The 21,825-nt window shown below is 44.2% G+C and overlaps 2 protein-coding genes across 8 annotated transcripts in view; both read right to left on the minus strand.

Annotated features, from left to right (window-relative positions):
* Nucleotides 1-5,894: 5,894 nt before the first annotated feature.
* Nucleotides 5,895-9,165, minus strand: LOC130198159 (ras-related protein Rap-2b-like). Its single transcript, XM_056421276.1, has one exon. It carries the CDS (start codon nt 7,705-7,707, stop codon nt 7,159-7,161), a length of 549 nt encoding a protein of 182 aa, XP_056277251.1. The 5' UTR covers nt 7,708-9,165; the 3' UTR covers nt 5,895-7,158.
* Nucleotides 9,166-9,256: 91 nt separating this feature from the next.
* The window catches only part of mbnl1 (muscleblind-like splicing regulator 1), a 48,385-nt gene continuing 35,816 nt past the window's right edge, over nt 9,257-21,825 (minus strand). For all 7 annotated transcript variants that reach the window (XM_056421266.1, XM_056421260.1, XM_056421275.1 and 4 more), the window contains 2 exons: nt 12,918-12,989; nt 9,257-12,770 (listed from right to left, as the gene is read on the minus strand). In XM_056421266.1, the coding sequence (XP_056277241.1) occupies nt 12,933-12,989 (57 nt within the window). In that variant the 3' untranslated portion in view covers nt 9,257-12,770; nt 12,918-12,932. The remainder of the gene's footprint in view (nt 12,771-12,917; nt 12,990-21,825) is intronic.

Raw genomic sequence — 21,825 nt, forward strand, 5'->3', positions numbered from 1 at the left:
CTGTGTGTCTGCGGTGTCCTCCCACTCAGTGGCAGAGGCAGACGCAGAGCGTTTAGTCTATTTCAGTGCCTGGATATGTGAGGTCTTTTCTTCACTGTTCCCTCCAAGACCATATGACTCACTCACACTTACACAATCTGACTCCTGCAGGCAGCGAGGCAACAGTGCTCGAAAAACTCAGGCCTTCCAAGTGGAAGCCACTGTGATCCATCACGAGCAAATGCCTTCCCTTCCTCTCAAAGATCATCACATTTACTGTTTGTTAGTAGCACATACCCCACTGGATCATTTACTGTTGTATATGTCTTGTACCCTCTTATATTGTTTTATATATTTGTTGTTTTGTTGTGTTCTACCTTATCTAAGGGCTACTATAAAGTGCCATTATTACAGCTATAAAGGGTAATTGCCAAAGTTCAGAGGAAACATTTATTTCTCGTATATATAGGTGATCAAGACAAAGAGAAGTAATTGAATTCTAACTCCCAATTTTCATGTAACCTCTCAAGGTAAACAGGTAGCGTTTGGCCATGTTGGAAGATATTGGACCTTTTAAATCACACGGACCTGCAAGAACGCCTACTCAAACACAGGCATATACATCCCTGCAACAGGCTGAATCACCATATTGATATGGGTTAATTTGGTGAATAAACTATGAGTTCAGTACAAATCTAGAGCCAGAGGTGAATCACTTGAAGCCTAATCTTTAAAGGGAAGTAAAAAGAAGACTATCAATACAAATATATATTTGTTTTGACCAAGGGTGATACAACAACAATCAAAGATACCTATGGCCAGCTTCTTAATTGCAGTATCATACGCTTGATAAGAGTTTGTTCTGGAAAATTCAAGGGTATTTCCTTCCTTGTGTGTCTAAAGCATAGTGGTTAGAGCTGATGAAGAAAGATGAAGACCTCCATAGCTGTGTTGACTGTATCCCTCCTCTACCTTAGTGTAGCTGCGGTGCAGCAGCTGGATCCCGGAGCAGGAGAGAGCAATGACACAGAGATAACCAACATCGAGCCATCTGGTCCTTGTTCATGTGACATAACCGGGAGCCAGCCAAGGACAACTGCTCATCTTAAGGGACCTCGAGTCCAAACTGAAAAACATTGAGAGACAATTAGAGGATCTGAGGGCAGAGGTCCAACGTAAGAACATTTGTTTTACTGTATGTATTGTTTTGATTGTTTTCAGGTTGGTTCAGGTTTAATTTTCTTCAAATAAAATAACCATTAAAATAACTTCCTGTACCCTCTCAAGGTAAACGTGTGGCGTTTGGAGCATCTATCGGCAACCGTGGACATATTGGACCTTTTAACAGTGAGATCACCATGACCTCTAAGAACGTCCACTCAAACACCGGCTCATACAACAAATACCAAAAAATGTGTATTCATAGATGTAAATGTTGATTTGGTTAATACATACTGTCTTTGACTCTGGCTGAGATGGAAAGCACAACAGCTGTAAGCCTCTGTTGCTCATCCCCAGGTATGTTCACTGCTCCAGTGAGAGGCGTCTACTACTTCAGCTTCTCGGGCCATAACTTCTCATCCAGACCAACGGGGCTGATGAAGAACGGAGAGCAGACGGTTACTTTGTTCAATCATGCAGCTGGAAACCACTACGAGACAACAACCAAAGGCATACGTCTACAGCTTGAAGTGGGAGACCAGGTGTACATGAGACTCCAGATATGACCTGGATTTATGATAACGACAATAACCAAAGCACCTTCATTGGTCATTTGTTGTTCCCTCTGTAATTGAAAAGGGGAGTGTAGTGGTTGCCATCTAACCTGATGAAAGTAACCCCAATATTCTCTTTCATTTTAATTCCTACAATTCAAGAAAATAATCAGTTCACTCCCTGTAATAAGTGTGTACATTGAAAACGGTACATTCGTTGATATTATCTTTGCCTTTTTATGGTGTTTTTTATTAAAAAAGTGAGTGTAAATAAAATGCTTTTAATCATCTTTTAATGTAGAACAAAAAAGCACACTGACATTTCTTTTTCAATTCAAACATTGACATTATTACCTACGAATTTGAAACCATACTGTACTTCAGATTAAACTGATTTTTATTGAGCACACATTGTAATACATCCATGCTAATCACACAAATGGTTATTTCTAACTAATAATAACTAATAACTGGCAGCTCTGAACATGTAGTCAATGTGAAATGTTAGTCTCTGAAAGCATGGCTCTATATCTGCATTAAAAGTTTAGGGGAAACAATTAGCTTGACTCTTTACAAAAAAAATTAAAAACCAGCTCGCCAACAATAAATATTTATCGCACTTAACTTTTTCTAAAGCGACAACGTAATGTTCACAAGTCCAAATGAAACAAAAGAGACACAACCTGTTAGTTATTGCGCTTTAGAGGTGGAGGCAGACTGCGTGGTCTTCTCACAGAGCCAGGCTAGCTGTTCCCCCTGTTTACAGTCTTTGTGCTAAGCTAAGCTAAGGTAACCTAATGCTGGCTATAGCTTTATATGTAGCAGACAGATGCTAACCTCTTTAAAAAAAAGTTGGGGAAAACATAGAGTGGAGGAGTATGGGCCCACACCTGACCTCACTTGACCTTCTATGTGTTCACCAGCTGTGTGTCTGCGTCACTATGAGTATAAACTACCAGGAACTATCGACAAGAAGACCACAATATGCCGTCTTGGTCGAGCGGCACGTTTTCAGTCTTTACTTTTTAGCCGTCTTACTGTGGACCCTCCTCCTCAGTTGCGTGCGTGGCTTCTATTGCAAAACCCAAGTCAAGCTTTACAGACATATGAGGAAAGAAGTCTTTCCTACTTCCACTTCTTTTCCTCCCATGGTGAACCCATTCCTCCTGCTGGGGTCACAGAGTTAGTTTGAGTTCATGTGGTTCTGAAGTTTCACAACAATCAAGGCGTGAAAGCTTTTCATATCCACCCGTAAGTGAGAAGGGTTTTAGGATGAGGATGACGTCTTTGCGACTATGTCACAATTTCTTTCTCAGGCTGCGAGTCCAAAAAGCTCAAAGACATCCCGCCGTGAGAACTAGGCCTACTGTAAATTAGTGTCATATGATCCCGTTGGCTTTTTTTCTCAACTCCAATCACATGCAGCCATTGCATGCCACGCACACAAGTGGAATCTATTCATCCTTTCTCCATCGTGTCCCTCTCCTTCATTTGCTATCACAGATTTCTAGATGAAAGGACGTATAGTCCTCGGAGCATGAAGGACAGGGGTCACGGTCACCCGGGAAACGACTGTGACAGTGCAAAATATTGCATTTCTAAATGGTTAAAACTGGTCGGAACTGCATGTCTGCTTCAACATCTCATAGATCTGAGGTGAGCTTACCGCAACACAGGAAGCATTACATCATCCACCCTTCCTTTTTCTCTCCTAAAAAAGCAGAATGTGTCAGTGAGCTGTGGCCGACATAATTGCAGGCAATGAAACGCTAATGTGGCACAGATTGTAGACAAAGAGGCTTCAGTCCCAAATGGATTAAATGTTGCAGAGGAAATACAGAATGAAAGATTGCTTTTGTCCTACATGTATTACACATGCTGTCTGAGGCCAGATCTTTGACATTCAGGATGAAGGTTGGTGTAATATTGCTGTAAGCTCACGATGGAGTCAAATGTGAGGCAAACCTCCAGCTCCAATGCACAGTAGCAGTTTGAAAACAGTATTGTCATGAGGTGTCACAGCGAGAGAGGACCCAAATGCCGACATAACTTCAGCAAAAAACAAAATTTATTCCAACAAACTAGACAGGATGACAAAAACGCTGACCAAACAGTACGAAGCCACACTGGGAAACATAACCTTCCGGCATTTTCAATGCGAAGGTAATGAGACGAACAGGGTTTACATACACAGGCAGGCGGAGGTGATTGGACAACGGGGAACGAGACACAGGTGAACACAATGAGGGCGGGACCAGCAATCACAGAAGGAAACAATCAGGGACAGGGCAGACAATCACAGAGACAGACGACACAAGGACTTCAAAACAAGACACAAAACGAGACACAAACTCCAGATCATGACAAGTATGTGTCACATATGTGGATAGATTGTTAGCGTTTCTTTACAGTTATAGAAGGAATGCTAAAATACGATTAGCTGCTTTTTCCAACAAATGTAAAGTAAGCAGCACTTTGCTTTTGTAGAATTCGCGTAGAATAGAAAGATAATCAGTAAAACCACTACAAACTTCTAAAAATGTGTTCACGGATATCATTGCTTCACCATTTTGAGCCTTTAAAAACAATTAAAATAAAACAATCGGTGAAGCTAACGGAGAAAATCGCTCTTTGATCGGAAACAACATCCAAAAAGTAATCTCTGAAAGTTGATTATATGTTTTCCTGATGTAAAGTCTTAATCTTACAGAAGATGTTAAATGAATATAAATAGAGCAAAAAGTACACTATTTACCCTCGGAAATGTAATAGAGTATTGTAAATGACAAAAACAACTCAAGTTAAGTATAATGTTGAGGTTCTTGAACTTAAATGTTCTTTCCACTGAGGCTGTGACAGCGGTCCTTTGCTCATTGAGTCACATCGTATTTTACATCTGTGAAGCAAAGTGAACCCATTTGACCACTTGCTGGGATCAAAAATGTGTAGCTAGGCAACTAAATCAGGTTGCTCATTTTTCTAACAGCTTCCTTTGTGCTGTCTGTTCCCTTTTTATCTTAAAAAAAAACTGATCTACGAATATCTTGCCCTCAAATATTGCAGGATTGTTGCTTTTAGAGAGTGAACGTTAGCGCGAGCTGTACATGTGACTCCCACATGTCTGCATACAGCCCCTATCACTGCCAGATCATCTCCTGCTGTGTGTGTGTGTGTGTGTGTGTGTGTGCTTCTGCTGATCTGTGTGCACATTTTATTCATTTAAAAAGGGGAGAATTGAATAGAATCAAACAGAAAGAATCGAAGGCCACCTATTCATTCATCTGTCATCATTAAGATGCCATATCTATCGTATAAAAAAAAGAGCAATAAATAGAAGAGGCGATCTCTTGAAGGAAAGGGCTCCGAGACGTGGATGACTCGTTGCTCCGATAACGCCGGCTGCACTGCAGGAGCTCGTGAAAACAACGTTGGCATAGCGAGTCTCCTTGAAGCGAACCTTTCTTCACATATAGGACCTGAACAGTGTGAGCATGTCATCGGATCGAATTTGGGATACTGACCTTGAATCCCTGCGGTCAGAGGGACCCTCGAGGCAGCGGCTCATTGGCCCGTCTGAGTAACGGTTTACAAAGTACCAGCCTACAGTACAGATGGAGGTTTGAACTTGGCTGCCGACACTAAAAGCCCCCTCTGTCCTCCGCGCCACAGCCGAGAAAACATGCGGCGTGTCGAGGGGAAACTGCTCCCCCCGGAAAAACACTTACTGGAAACCCTACCCGCTTCCCAAACAACTGGAACCAGAAGCTGCTGTTTTTTTGTCCCCGTGGCCCACGGACCCGTCACTCAGTAGCACGCCCAAGGCGCTGCAGGCCGATCAGTAAACATTCAAAACCTGCAACTCGTTCTCATTTTTGTCAACAAGTGTCAAATATGGCCATCCAGTGCCGCGCCTTTCACCACTCTATATTTAAATACAGAGAAACGCCTCCGCTTGTAGGACACGGTGGAAGGGCTGCAAACAACAATGGTCATATGTTGATTACTCTATGTCCTTTTTTTTAAATGAATCTGAATACTTTGTGTGAGGCGTGTGACCATGTGAGAAAAGAGGCTTATCTTCACATTGGTGAAGCTGGAACTAGAACATGTTTTTATCTTCGGCTGTTAACCAATTCTCAATCAATACAACTGTCGACTCATCCATTCCTGGACTATGTAGGGGACAATCACATTCAAAGCAGCCCAAAAAGAACTCTTTATGTCATTAGCAGAGACAAGCACAGTACACAGCGTTACGTAAAATGCTTTTTGTATTACAAGTCTTTCAAACTGACAGGTGGATGGCAGAAGAGAACTAACAATTACCGTAAGTCAAAAATGTCACTTTGAATTTTTAAGAAAAGGAAAAAAACAAATCTAGGTAATACGGACACACCTGGCTTGCCTTTCACTGAACCATAATGCTAGTAGGTTACCGTTCCTCTGTTGTTCTTCTTGGACGAGTACCTTGAGAAACAGCCTGACCCTGACCCTGACACAGCAGGTCTGATCCGGGCTCAGCTTCCTGACCGTGACATAGAAAGAGGCTCTTTTCACTTTGACACCACATGGAAGTAGATTGTTCACCGAAAACTGCTAAAAAGTTCTGATTGCCATCAAGACGCACTGCAGGAGGAGGAGGAGGACTCATCAGTTGGCACAGTCACAGGAGTTTTTCTTGGGAAGGCACTTGACATGGGTTTGCGGTGTTCCCCATGCAGCGACAGCAGCGCACTAAAGGTCCTTGTTGTGCACACTGAGGGACACCAGCAGCGAAGTGCAAGTTCCATGATAAATCCACTTTCATTGGACCGGAAAGAGAGAGAGGGGGGTTAAAAACTAGAATATAAAGTCCTAACACAACTCCACCACAATCCACAGCTTAAAATACAGTATTTTAGTCCGTACTCTTGGATCACACCCGGCCTTTTGGGGAAATTAATTGAAGAGATCGTATTTGAGTAACCTGTGCAAGGCCTGAGTGATGATTGATGCGTTTAAGAGAGATTTTAAGCGCATTCATGGCCTGCTGCTCTCAGGCGTAAAGAAGTAAACAAACCCAAAGAAGCACACCCCTCAAAGTAACCCCCCCCACCACTCCTCCAGACAGATGGACCCGGCCTAGAAGATGCAACAGTAAGACTCAACAAATAAAAACCACACACCAAAAAAAAAAAAAGTGTCTCTTAGGTTTCACAATAAGACATTCCCCTTGAGGCACATTTCCAGAGAAGTGTCATATACAAAGCTATAAAAAAATCCAAAAACATTCAAGTACTTTGTCATGTAAACACTTTTCCAGAGTATAATACATCATCGATTGTTGTCTTCGTCGATTTGTGTTTGTGTGCAACAATAAGACAACAGTGTGAGGAGAGAGAATAGATATGCAAAACGCCTGCAGGACAAGTTAGAAGCTCAAATTCAGCGCGGATGCACCGCGTCGGCCTGCTCCTCTTCTTCTTCAGAGCAGCACGCAGGCGCAGCACTGGTTGCCACCACTGGGAACAGCGGAATAGTTCATCTGTCTCACTATTTCTGCAAACAGTTCGTCGACTGAGCCTTTATTTTTGGCTGACGTTTCCATAAACGGGCAGGTCCACTCCTGGGCCAGCGCCTTGCCTTCCCCGGAGGACACCTCCCGTTCCCCCTCCAGGTCCACCTTGTTTCCCACCAGGATCATGGGCACCCTCTCGTATCTCTTCACCCGGATGATCTGGTCTCTCATCGGCTTGATGTCCTGGAAGCTCTGCTGGTTCACCAGGCTGTAGACCAAAATGAAGCCCTGGCCGTTCTTGATGTACAGGTCTCGCATGGAGGCGAACTGCTCGGTGCCCGCCGTGTCCAGGATCTCCAGCACCGACGGGGACGAGTCCACCTCGATCTCCTTCCGGTAGAAATCCTCTATCGTGGGGTCGTACTTCTCGATGAAGGAGCCCGTCACGAACTGGACCGTCAGCGCGGATTTCCCGACTCCACCCGACCCCAAAACAACCACTTTGTACTCCCTCATGGCTGGAGAGAGAGAGGGAGCGAGAGGGAGAGAGAGGGGGGGGTAAAATAGACAGACACCTTCTTTTTTTCCCCTTTTTTCTTCTTCTCTTCCGCTATGTTCTCCGCCTGTTCTCTCTCTCTCTCTCCCACCCGCTGACCAGCCCCGATGTTTGTCAATCCGAGTCGGCCGTGAAGGCAGCCCTCGCGCTCGGGTAGGAGTCGAATCGCGCGCCGTCAGATCCCGCGAGCGTGCGCTGTGGCGGCCGCGCCGAGCAGATCCGAGGAGACCGACCGCTGCGGGACATGAGCGGGGACGATTACGAGCACATTGTGGTCGAACTGTATTGTGCAACGGGGCTGGGAAGCGTGATCGCTCCTCTGCTCTTGCATGGCGTTTCCTGCCCACATCCTCAGCGCGTCGAGAGCCGAGCGCTCAGTTCCGTTTTCTTAAAGGAGCCGTCACCCGAAACCAGCCACACGACGTCAGATGACCGGCAGATACTGCGCGCGCGTGTGCGGCCCGGGCTGCGTGACCTTTGCCCCTGTGCGTATGACATGCTCACGGTCATTGCTCTCAACAAGGGGCTCGAGAGATGCCCCCTGTAATTAGGATGATACAAATGATTGCCTCCTAATGAGGTCGTTCATTTGCTAATTTAGACATGCCATCTTACTTATCTTCGCCACATGGGCCTGTGGTGGAGGAATAACTTATTATTAGTGTACAAATACTACACATTAATGTCCTACATTTAGAAACAATCTCAAATAAAAGAACAACAGTTTCAGCATGAAAATATACTGAAAGTAGGCTACCAAAAGTATGCATTATGCAGAATATCCCATTTAAGAATTATATATTTATTGTATTAACATATATTTATGTGTAAACACTTGCAGCTAAAACGTTATAATCAATGTATATTTTGCTCTTTAGATTAACCTATAGTAATACATAATAACTTATTGATTTATATACTAGAAATAACAACAGGAATGAAAGTACACTATCGACTTCCAAAATGTCGTCTAGTATAAAGCATAACATGGAAATCCTCAGATGAGGCCCTTAAGTACCTCATAATTGTACTAAAGCATAATACTTGATTATATGTACTCAATTACTATCAGGTACTTGATTTAAAGCAGTAATATTGTAAAGTACGCCATAACAAATCCTGCATCGACAATGTATGTACGTAAAAGTATAAATAGTAGTACTCATAATGCTGTAAGTATTGTACTATTATACAGAATATGTTATTATTACTGATCTATTATGTTTGACCAAATTAAGCATTTTGCTATTGTGGTTGAGGCTACATTTGAGCCAATTTTAATTAGTTGGGAAATTTAATCTATGACCCAATATATTATATAAGGTCATCATATCTTTTGATGTCAAATCTCAATCAGTAAAGTATAAAAACATGTCAAGTAGTAAAACATATACATATTTTCCTCTGAATTGTTCTGGAGAAAAAGTACATAGGAGCATGACTTGGCGTGTTAACTCGACGCACACATCCAGCACACACACACACGGAAGCAGTGACTACAGACACCGGTTGCATGAGCAAATCAAATATTGTTTTATTCAGATTTCAGATTCAGAGTCAATTATGGCAGCAATAAAATGTGCATGAACAAATCTGAAGACAGAATAGGACATTATTGTGTGGCAACTGTTAGCAAATACATAATGGATGGTTGCACTTACAAGTAAAAAGCAGTCAAAGCATACATGTGCCCCCAGCAGGGAAGAGAGACCATGGCTCCAGCCAGCAGACTGAACATCTGGCTGGGAGAGAATGGTGCTTTGGTTCTGTAGCCTCAGGCCAGAAACACGCCGGCCAGCTGACCGTTACATTCATTTCAAAGACTAATTTTCCAAATATGCATTTGGTGTGGCGAGCCTTCGCCTGCTGAGTGCACGGCTATGATAGCAGGAAGAGCTTCCCGTGAGTCAGTGTCGACTGTCATTATATGGCTATGAGAAAGTATCGGGGGTGGATGAGTGCTAATATTTGATCATTCTTTAAATAACATGTTTGCATGGAAAATATTGTTGTTACACAAGAGTAAAATGACTTGTTTATGAAGTATTATTTCCCCCCCACCGTGGATGTTATCTACTGTACGTGTGTTTTGCAAAGAAAACCCAACATATGCATGTTCTGTAATCTCAATGTGTTATCTTTCTTCACATAAATACGTGTTTTTATTTTGTTTACATGTTTTTACTTTTACATGCAGTCAAATTAAAAATGATAATATAAAACACATTTTGAAGGTTTAATGTTTCAACTGTACCATGGGAGTGGCAATACTGTGAGACCAACTCTAACAAATGATATATGGATATTATTGAATATGTCATCCCACAGGAGGGGTGGAGTAAGCATGACATGGCGATATCTATTCCCCTTCGACGTTCCCTGGCAATACTACTGATAAAATAAGACAAAAAGCGCATATAGCTTTCTCTGAATGCATTGGCCAAGAAACTAGTGCCCTTCTTTGCAAGCAATATTTTTTAGCTGGTCTTCTAATTCAAGAATTTAAATTAATCTAACAAAATTCCTTATAATTATAGATCTTTTTTTATTCAAAATAATATCTCAATATGATACACATTTTTTTCTCTGTTCATTTGACTATATACAGAAGTGCAAAAAGTCAACCTTCGTCCCTTAGGTTAGAACTCCTCATCTGCAGCATTTCTGACCTCTCCAGTCTGGAAGAGTCTTTGCTTTCTCGCTCCTCATCTCTCTATCCAACAAACATCCAAAGACCCGTCAACCTCACTGCTTGTTTTGGCCTGACATTCAGGGCAAACTTAAGAAATATTCAAACAAAAGTACATATCGTATTTTTTTTCTTTCTTTAAATGGATACAGTAGAAAATAATTTTTACTCTAAAACATGGACAATCTATATTTCAATACAATATATTTTCAAACATGATCTTGACATGTTACAAGGGAAAAAAAAGTTAAGTTGGTTAAAACATTAGTTTCTTTCTCTGCTCGGAGATGCTGATCTCATTCCTTGTATCAAAAACATCTTTCATCCACAAAATCAACTGACAATGTAACATCATCTGAAAAAAAGACATCCAGCTCTATGAATGAAGTGACTATTTAAAACCGACTCAACACGTTATCCATTATATGGTTTGAAAAAGTTATGAATGTCATACTATCTCAAAATCTACTACGGCTATATCAATGTCGTCAAGTAATAATATATAGTAAGGCAAAAAAAGAAAGAAAAATCTACAACTACATACCTCAAATAGATTCAAATCCTTAAGTAGTACATAACACAGAAGTTCAATGAAATTTAAGAGAGTATTTGTTACTTGTACACGGAGAGAAAGAACAAAACAAAACAAGATCGTAAGCGGTACGTGACAGACCTATAAAACATCATTGGTGTTCTTTACCTGCACGGTGATTGAAAGTACATTTGATTGGGCTGGGACCCATTAATTGTAATCTAAGGCTTCGTTAGGTACATTACAATCGGTAAAGACACACGACACACCTCTGTGAAAACAGACCACAGAGATGTGATCATAGAATTGATGATAAATGAAAGATGATAAACATTTTTTTCCTTAATCAAGCCTCTTGGGAGATGCTTCTTTAACCATTGGTGAATATGATTGAGGAAAAAAAAGTGTGCTTTGGTTTGTGTAGTCAGATCTACAAGTGGATGAGAACCTTTGCGTTTCTCCTTGGAAACACAAACACAACAATATGCTGCTTCTCCTCGAAAGACAAAGTTCACATAGGATGAGATGTGAAATTAAAACAGGGTGACCAGACAAACGATCATTCAAGTGCACATGCGGTTTAAATGACCTAATAGACCCTCGGGCCTGTTGTTTTAAATCCCCATCGATGGCTCAACAGTGCTTCTTGGAGGCACAGTTTTAGAGTAGCTCCTCTTTAAACGAGGGACAACAAGGTAACACGGTGTCAACTGAAGCTACACCCTCTACTTCACCACGCCTTATAGTCGACGGACTTGAGCAACAACTTAATCCCAACAAAAACAACACTAGTCTATGAAAAGAGGTACGGCACTCTTTAGGGAAAAAAAACTCCAATTGGATATTAAAAGAAGAAGAAAAACATAAACAAATGAACGAATATTTGGCGAGAACCCCACTTCTCAAACTGATTAATTAGAGAAATGAAAAGTTCAAAAATAAAAAGAAGCACCCACAATGGAGATTCTGAAAACAAAACAATACAAAAAAAGAGCCATACAAAACTTTTACCTTCAGTAAACAAATAACACTGCTGAGATAACACTCTGGTTTTAGCTGTATGGCCTTGATGGCACATGACGAGGTGAGAAAAGCGAGCCTGGCGGTGCTTTCAAGGTACACAGGTATGTTGGTTTCCCCAGAACATTCATACGTCCACGACCCTCATTTCAGCATCTAGTTTCACTAGTAGCCGTAAAAACACAACACTGTACATGCCCAATTCGTTTGGCGAATACAATTCCTGTTAAAATCATTGTGCCTTTCAGATTTTGATTCAAATTCAAGCTGCATGTTTGCATTACACTTGTAAACTATTTAAATATGGCTATCAATCAAAACATAATCATAAAGCAGAACCCAAAAAAAAGAAAAAAAGGAAGGATACATCTTGGTCTAATAAACGTACCAGCACTGGATGTTGCTATTACGCAACCGCGCTCCTGACCTTCCGTGCGGTAATGATAATAATTAGAACAAATTGAGGGATTTGATTTACTCAGACACGGAGGTGTGATGTGAACTATTCCCACGGAGGGAGAGACACACCGACCCCAGCACCAAGATATCCTCTTCTCTCAGCTGGACTTTGAATTTGACAACAAATTCTTCTTATTGATATGTGGGAAGACGGCACGGGTCACGCGTCGCACCTCTGATGTTTACACATGTGATGAGACCATCATCGTGGACCGGCTAAGAGATGGCAGACCCTCCCCGTCCTGCTGCTTGACATTCTGAAGGTTATGTACATAAAGGCTGAACTCTTTTGGCTTGGACGGTGCAGCACACATTCATTTGATCTGGAAGACATGATGGATGTTACTGGAATACATCAAATGGGTGTTTACAGAATTTCTCACACATAATCAGAGCTCAAATGATTCACTCAAAATTAGCACAACGTTGCATTGAATAGAGAGATTATGAGCATTGAAATAGGAACTCACTGTTCTTGAGAGGAACTACATTTGAGTCAAGTACTTGTGACTACTCAGATGATCTGCAGATATTATTGGAATCTGGCGGAGAAAAGAGAAACATTTAAAATCGAGCATCCCGAACCAAAGAACACTCACAGTGGACGTTGGCTGACAACACGAACGCAGAGCAACACATTTGAACCGCATCCTCTCACATTAAGACAAGGTCATTACTGGGAATGGATAAATATGACAAAATAGAAATAAATAAATGTGGCCAGAGTTTCCGTTATTATGTATCCATCATTATAATCCACAGACACGTGTGGACAGCAGGGAGGGGGAGAGGAGGGTTGATGGGGAGGGGGAGAGGAGGGTTGATGAGGAGGAGGAGAGGAGGGTTGATGAGGAGGAGAGGAGGATTGAAGGGAAGGGGAAGAGGAGGGTTGAAGGGGAGGGGGAGAGGAGGGTTGATGGGGAGGGGAAGAGGAGGGTTGATGGGGAGGGGGAGAGGAGGGTTGAAGGGAAGGGAGAGGAGGTTGATGGGGAGGGAGAGGAGGGTTGAAGGAAGGGGCAGAGGAGGTTGAAGGGAGGGGAGAGGAGGGTTGAAGGGGAGGGGGAGAGGAGGGTTGATGAGGAGGAGGAGAGGAGGGTTGAAGGGGAGGGGGAGAGGAGGGTTGAAGGGGAGGGGGATGTAAAGAATATATATTGTAGCTTAGCACAGCCTAGTATTGTTTGCATAAATATTATGTGTAAGATGGAAAACACTGAATGGAAGTTAAAATCTCCAGCGGAGCACTCTGGCCCCTGACTGATCTAACGAAGATAACGGTGACATTCTCTAAGGAAGTTTTATGCACACACACCCCCATCCCCCGCATCACGTATAGCTTAGAAGTGGTCACCGACAAAGAAGCTCAGTATACTCATAGGTTAGAAAGAGCAGTCACAGTCCTTACCTCACCTTGGCAGATAGATAAGGAAGGGTCCAGATGCGGCCATTAGTCTCCTTCAGTCATTTATGGCCCCTCATTGACCCCTCTCACACTCTCATCTACTCTCACATGGGAATAGGCCCTTTGTCTGAACGACCTTCTGGGAAGATCCAGGCCCCATCCCTGCACTGATAAGACCCCCAGAGAGGAGTGAAAGACAGCTTCAAAGGGAGGAACCAAGTAAATCAACTCTCTGGAAAATTACTTACTTCTTCCTTCTCACACTTCTCTACAAACATATGAATTCATTGGCTGGCCACAAGAACCAATGAAGGAGCGACAACGATGGAAGCAGAGGAACAAGAACCAATGAGAAGACACCATCCTCTTTACCTCCTGACCAATTAGAACTGGCCTTGATGGCTATTTAAACCGTCGCGCCCTCTTCTAAGGGGCCTCTCTCTGGTCTGAATACTCTAGGTACCAGCCGGAGGGGGGTCCATGCATGATGTCTACTTGTATCCTGATTTCTGAATAAAACGCTAATAAATGTAACGTAGAAGTCTACCGCTCTATTTTCTTCCAGTGAGTGTCATCCAGGTGGTGTGTCGCTGTCCAACTCCAACAAAATGGTAGCAAGAGAATGGTTGTGAAAACCGGTCCAGAGACCTGAGGAGGACAGCACCTGAGATCCCAGACGATCCACTGCTTCCAAGGCCCACTCCGAAAAAACTGATCAAACCGCGGTTTACAAATAAGGTAAGACTGAACCTGTTTATTTCAAATCAGTCAAATTGAACACTCTAAATTTGATCAGGAGTATTGGATGTGAGTATTGGAACTGCCACATTTTTGACTTAATTTAAATAATAAAATAAAGCGTAAAAAGGGAAATCACGATACAGCCTGGCATTAGGAGTCCTCAACAGGAGGCCAGTTTGATTAAGCTGGAAGCCGAGTTCGATGAACAGAACCCGCATTAGGAGTCCTCAACAGGAGGCCAGCGGTTAAAGCTGGAAGACGACCCCAGAAGTGTGGGCCGCATAGTGAGTCCTCAAATTTACTGAGGCCGGCCACAAGGCTGGAAGACGACCCAGAAGTGTGGGCCGCATAGTGAGTCCTCAAATTTTCTGAGGCCGGCCACAAGGCTGGAAGACGACCCCCCGACGAAGTGTGGGCCGCATAGAAATTAAACACATGTGTATGTATAAACTGTGAATGAATGTTGAATACCGGTGGTGAATAAATGTTGTCAAAGTGGAATCAACAGAGCAAAGTCGAAACCTAACGGTGACAACGAAAGCTCTGGTCTGTTGAATTGCACGAGTGATAAATAAGGATTTAGTGTTCCGAAAGACACGTTGTCAAGTAAGAACACATTGTATGGCGATTGTGTACTACGTTTAAGAGCAGTTACGAGTTTGAGATTGAGGAGGATACTGAGAAACAACGAAGTAACTCGGCTTAACACGGCAAAAAATACAAGAGCAGAAAGGAGGGGGAGATCAGCAGAGCTGCTGCGCGGCCCCGCGGAGAAAGCACGCGCCTTCACAGAACAGCAGCCCCTCCCCACTTAGCTGCACGAGCCGTTCTTCACCCTGCAGGCACTCAGAGCGAGACAATAACAGAGCAAGAACAGTGACGGAAGAATTCCTTTTGAAGATAACTATTAATTAGTAGAGTGTGCGACCATCTTTTACTTTTTGAAATGATGCTTTAAAGAAATGCATTGTTTAACCAAACTTTTAATTTTTCTTTAAATTAACTGATCAATTGCCCGGCTTGCTCAGTCGGTAGAGAATGAGACTTCTAATTCAAAGGTTGTAGGTTATTCAGTTTTAAATTGATCCCCTTTATTATTTTATATAGTCATCTATTTTATATTTTTATTATAATTTTTCCTCAGTCTCTCTTAAAGATTTGACCCCTTTCAAGCATAACTGCAGTTTTTCCCAGCCACAAGGCACCTCTCTTAGCAGTTCAGATAAAATATAAAAGAACACAACAACAACAACAATTAGCCCCCTTCCTCCCGTCTACCCTCCCCAACCCACACGGTCCCCAAAGATGAATCCCCAGCCGTTGAATAACGGGGGGTACGGACAGACTGACGACACACGACACCATAACGACTCCAACTATGTACCTGGTAGAGGAGACAGGACAACAGGCCTGTACTATTGCTACAATTGTGACGAGCCAGGGCATTTTGCCAGAAACTGTAAGAGGCCTAGAGGTAACTATTACGGAAGAGGTGGCAGAGGAAGAGGAGGAAGAGGAAGATACAGAGGAGGAAGTTATGGAGGACCTGGAGGTTATAATGGACCCCAGGGAGCCCCTGTTCAACAACAACAACAGCAGCAGACTTCCCCACAACAGCCCCCCCCTCTGCAGAAGCCACGGTGCAGCAGACTGCAGCACAACTACATGGACCTTAAATCCCGTATAGTCCGTATCCAGCCCCTCCTCCAAATCCATAAGCACTGATCTATCAACAGCCACAGCACGCCACGTTTGCACCGCTTCAAGCTTAGTTCCCTCAAACCTTATGTCCTGCAACAGGCGGGTCAGCAGCCCATAAATAGGGCCCCACAACAGAGAGATAATATGCATAAAAGAAGCCCGTTCAGGAGTAAAAGGAGTAACAACTGGGGCAACGGAGGCTTTAGACGAGTATTAATAAATGTTTAATTATAGTCAGTCTGGACATTGGGCTAATTTTTGTCCTTATCCACCACAGGGTTAGCAGTCTCAGTCAGGACCGCTTCAGTACTCCCATAATGTCTACCCCGCCATAACAAGCACCCAACACATAGCCACAGCCACAAGGCAATAGTGATCCACGGCACCAGGCCCGGACCAGAGACACACAACATTAGGCGTGCCCAGATCCAACAGCTGACAGCGAACTGTATCCACTGAACAGAAATGTGCCACACCCACTAGTCACCCAATGATTCAACTGGAGACTAAAGAGACACTGAACAGGAAGCAAAGGGTCCGGTGGGACAGAGTAGATGATGATGACATCACACCTCTGCATGACAACATCAGCAGTGGAGACTTTGGTTCAAAGTCCTGCATCCCGACTCGCCACCAGGGGACCAAAGACATTGTGCCCTTAACTACACCTTGATACAAGATGAGATCTGAGATCCTGAGGGACTGCCTGCAACACGAGAGGTTCATGAAAACCCAACTGTGGAGGCTCTGAGATCTATGCAGAGAAGCAAGGAGTAGCAGCGGCTGTTGAATGAACACCAGATTGTATGCAGTCGTTGACGCCGCAGCTCCACATCACAGTGTTTGTCCAGAGTGGAGGCAAAGAGAAGAACAATGGTGAAAGCAGAGGTTGAGGCTACGGACTGGGTGCAGACACAAAATTAACACTTTCATTACTCCACATTTGAGAACATGTAAAGAACTGCACACACATCGGAGGTCCAGTTAATATTAGAGACACATGCTTAGACACATGCTTAGCCGCACACATAGTAGAGAGAACACTGATCATGGGGACACTGACAACATGCTAAACTTATTTTCAGACACTTTTAGGACTGAAGGGTGAACTGATGTGTGACTGATTCCGATAGCTCCCATAGAGATAGAGTTAAAACCGCGTACGATTCCAATTTAATCGTCACCAGCATCCCTTAAGGATGGAACAAACTGTAGATATATATTTTTTAAACCATAGAATGGTTGTTATAGGCAGGTGTAATGGAGAGGACGAGGGCTCCCTGGAATACATTAATTAATTAATTTCCTAAACCTGGAAAATGGGCCTTGATTTGGGGCCAATAAATAAATTTGTAACCCGTTCTTTACTTATTATACCGACTTATTATGACATTCCAAACCCAAGCACAATGATGACGCTGTGAGTTCAGACAAGACATGGTTCTCCTGCATTGATTTGACAGACCACATGCATTTTTTTATTTTATTTCTCTCCTTTCTTCTAGAGGTTGACTGTTTATTAAGACTATTATTATTATTGAAAAGGACGGATTTAGGAATTCCATCCTATTTCAAAAGAGGGATATAAGCACACAACAATCTATATTGACGCCAGAGTAGACAGAGGAGGGCCAGACAAGTACAGACTAATAGATCAGATAGCAGCAGGTTTAGAATCAGTGACGCCAGAGAACCATAAAAAATAATTTTTTGAAATCATAATATGCTTGATAAATGAAAAGATGTAATCATATTTGTGTTCCTTCCATAGTTGTGGTGATAGTAGATGGGGTTCAACGTCGACTGATTCGAAGAAGAGCCGCCACTCCTGTACACACAACTTGCGAGTGTTTGATCACATCCCATATAGTGCACACATGCACACACTTAAGGTAGAGAGTTACAAGACGCATCAGGTCCGACAACGGAACACATTTTAACAACAAACTGCTGGGGAAAGTTGATATGCACTGGGCATAACCTACAAGTTTGGGTCTGTATATCACCCTCAGTCTCAAAGATTGGTTGAGAGAGCCAATCAAATTATTAAAAGGAAAATGTGCGAAGGCGCTTCCACTAAGGTACTGATGACCATGAGATCATTACCAGGGGGGAAGACGTCACCAAGTGAGTTGTTAACAGGAAAAAGTATGCCAGAGCCACCCAGAGATGGAGGTCATATGCCACCTCTGGATGTCTGTAAAATTGAAATGTCAGAATACATAAAAGCTCTAATTTCTCTCTCACCAAAGCTCTCTCAAACCAGGTTGTTCGAGCCCAGACGAGCGATCAGGAGGCAGCAGAGCAACCAAAGTAAAAGTAGGTGACTGGGTCAGGGTCAGCGTTCACAAGAGGAAGTGGACTGAGCCTAGGTGGACTGGTCTGTACGAAGTGAAGGAGGTTACTTCACACATGGTCCAGGTCAAGGGTAAGGCAGAGGCACCTTGACACCACCTGACACATTGTGCCCCAGCTACCTGTCCAACAAGGACATTGACAGAAACACAATCTGATCTAAAAATGTTGATGCCACAGAGGTCGTTCCGTAGGTGTTTCGGGGAGCCTGATAGCCCAGCTCGAAGGTCCCCCCCGCAAACCACTATAGGAACAGCTGGAAGTCAGACAAACTGTTCTAATAGTCATGGGACTAACCCTTGCCACTATCGTAGGATTAGTCATGTGAGGTTTAGAGAAGAACCTGCCAAAAAAGACATTATAATAGAAAAGATTAGGGAGAACATTGTTTTTAATGTATGTTGCATGAGAGTGACTGCATGTTAGTATTATAGATTGACGAAGCCAGTTGAATTGCGTGAAGTGACTTAGAATAACAAAGATGGGACTCTTATTTTGAAAATACTTGGTTAGCGACTTGACCGGAAGTGACGTTTTGACCGTGGGTTAGTGACATTTGACCCCTCCATTGTTCTAGCGGAACTTTGAACTAATCACTAGGTGTTAAAGGCTGGACTCACCTTTGAGTGAGGATTGGCTGATTTTGAGTCTAAGACTCTGGGGATTAGAGATAGCGGGGTCTCATCAACAGATATCTCGATGCTGGAAGGCTGAGGAAGCAGAGGAGCCGGGAGCCAATGAAGAGCACGATCTACCACCCACGATGCTGCCCATGGGAGTAATGTCGTATCCAGGGACCATGCGACACCAGTGGAAGAAGAACAACAAGCCTGACCAGGACGATCCAGACGAAATCAAGTTCAAGACCACCGGATAAAGACCCCATCGACAGCCGGAGGAGACGCTGACGCGGACCAGAGGACCAGAGGAGCAGAGGAGTAGAGGAGCAGAAGGACCAGAAGGACGAAGCAGATGACGCAGACCAGACAGGGTTGAAGCAGATGGATTGCAGCGGGGACCGGATCGTCAACTGGTTATCAGGATGCCAACCTGCTACTCACCAGCCGCTAGGATACAAGACCCAGGCCTGCCTGACCACTCTCAATTTCACCTCTTTCCTTCGACACCTGCACATTACAGATTTAACGCACACAGACCTACTGACTTCCCTAGGATGGAAGATCTAAGAGGGTGGATCGGGGTACCACATGACAGAAACCACGCCCCTGTTTCCATCCCTAACAGAGAGAGACTCTCTCCCCGAGAAATAGGTATCTTACAGGTCTTATGGGACCTTAATCTAGGCAACGAAAGATCATATTTCAGGAGACTCATTCACATCAAGTGGCAGAGCTACGACAGGACGAGGAGACCAGGACACATAGCCGCTCAGTGCGGCCAGGCCAAGATGAAGATCTGGCATAAAGAGGGAAATAAATATTCCCGGAGGAAGGGTTCACATCCAGCGGATGTGAAAAGAGGGATTTGTAAAGAATATATATTGTAGCTTAGCACAGCCTAGTATTGTTTTCATAAATATTATGTGTAAGATGGAAAACACTGAATGGAAGTTAAAATCTCCAGCGGAGCACTCTGGCCCCTGACTGATCTAACGAAGATAACGGTGACATTCTCTAAGGAAGTTTTATGCACACACACCCCCGTCCCCCGCATCACGTATAGCTTAGAAGTGGTCACCGACAAAGAAGCTCAGTATACTCATAGGTTAGAAAGAGCAGTCACAGTCCTTACCTCACCTTGGCAGATAGATAAGGAAGGGTCCAGATGCGCCATTAGTCTCCTTCAGTCATTTATGGCCCTCATTGACCCCTCTCACACTCTCATCTACTCTCACATGGGAATAGGCCCTTTGTCTGAACGACCTTCTGGGAAGATCCAGGCCCCATCCCTGCACTGATAAGACCCCCAGAGAGGAGTGAAAGACAGCTTCAAAGGGAGGAACCAAGTAAATCAACTCTCTGGAAAATTACTTACTTCTTCCTTCTCACACTTCTCTACAAACATATGATTTCATTGGCTGGCCACAAGAACCAATGAAGGAGCGACAACGATGGAAGCAGAGGAACAAGAACCAATGAGAAGACACCATCCTCTTTACCTCCTGACCAATTAGAACTGGCCTTGATGGCTATTTAAACCGTTGCGCCCTCTTCTAAGGGGCCTCTCTCTGGTCTGAATACTCTAGGTACCAGCCGGAGGGGGGTCCATGCATGATGTCTACTTGTATCCTGATTTCTGAATAAAACGCTAATAAATGTAACGTAGAAGTCTACCTCTATTTTCTTCCAGTGAGTGTCGTCCAGGTGGTGTGTCGCTGTCCAACTCCAACAGGGAGAGGAGGGTTGAAGGGGAGGGGGAGAGGAGGGTTGATGGGGAGGGGGAGAGGAGGGTTGAAGGGGAAGGGAAGAGGAGGGTTGAAGGGGAGGGGGAGAGGAGGGTTGAAGGGGAAGGGAAGAGGAGGGTTGAAGGGGAGGGGGAGAGGAGGGTTGAAGGGAAGGGGAAGAGGAGGGTTGAAGGGGAGGGGGAGAGGAGGGTTGAAGGAAGGGAAGAGGAGGTTGAAGGGAGGGGAGAGGAGGGTTGAAGGGAGGTGGAGAGGAGGTTGAAGGGAGGGGAGAGGAGGGGTGAAGGGGAAGGGAAGAGGAGGGTTGATGAGGAGGGGGAGAGGAGGGTTGATGAGGAAGGGGAGAGGAGGGTTGAAGGGGAGGGGGAGAGGAGGGTTGAAGGGGAGGGGGAGAGGAGGGTTGATGAGGAGGAGGAGAGGAGGGTTGAAGGGGAAGGGAAGAGGAGGGTTGATGAGGAGGGGAGGAGGTTGAAGGGGGAGAGGAGGGTTGATGAGGAGGAGGAGAGGAGGGTTGAAGGGGAAGGGAAGAGGAGGGTTGATGAGGAGGGGGAGAGGAGGGTTGAAGGGAAGGGGAAGAGGAGGGTTGAAGGGGAGGGGGAGAGGAGGGTTGATGAGGAGGAGGAGAGGAGGGTTGAAGGGGAGGGGAGAGGAGGGTTGAAGGGGAAGGGAAGAGGAGGGTTGATGAGGAGGGGGAGAGGAGGGTTGAAGGGGAGGTGGAGAGGAGGGTTGAAGGGAGGGGGAGGAGGGTTGATGAGGAGGAGGAGAGGAGGGTTGAAGGGGAAGGGGAGAGGATGGTTGAAGGGAGGGGAGAGGAGGGTTG

The sequence above is a fragment of the Pseudoliparis swirei genome, chromosome 8 (assembly GCF_029220125.1).
Source record: "Pseudoliparis swirei isolate HS2019 ecotype Mariana Trench chromosome 8, NWPU_hadal_v1, whole genome shotgun sequence".
In the NCBI taxonomy this organism is placed as follows: Eukaryota; Metazoa; Chordata; class Actinopteri; order Perciformes; family Liparidae; genus Pseudoliparis; species Pseudoliparis swirei.

Coding starts and splice junctions, on each gene's coding strand:
- LOC130198159 (XM_056421276.1), bottom strand. CDS start 7,707: ATGAGGGAGTACAAAGTGGTTGTTTTGGGGTCGGGTGGAGTCGGGAAA.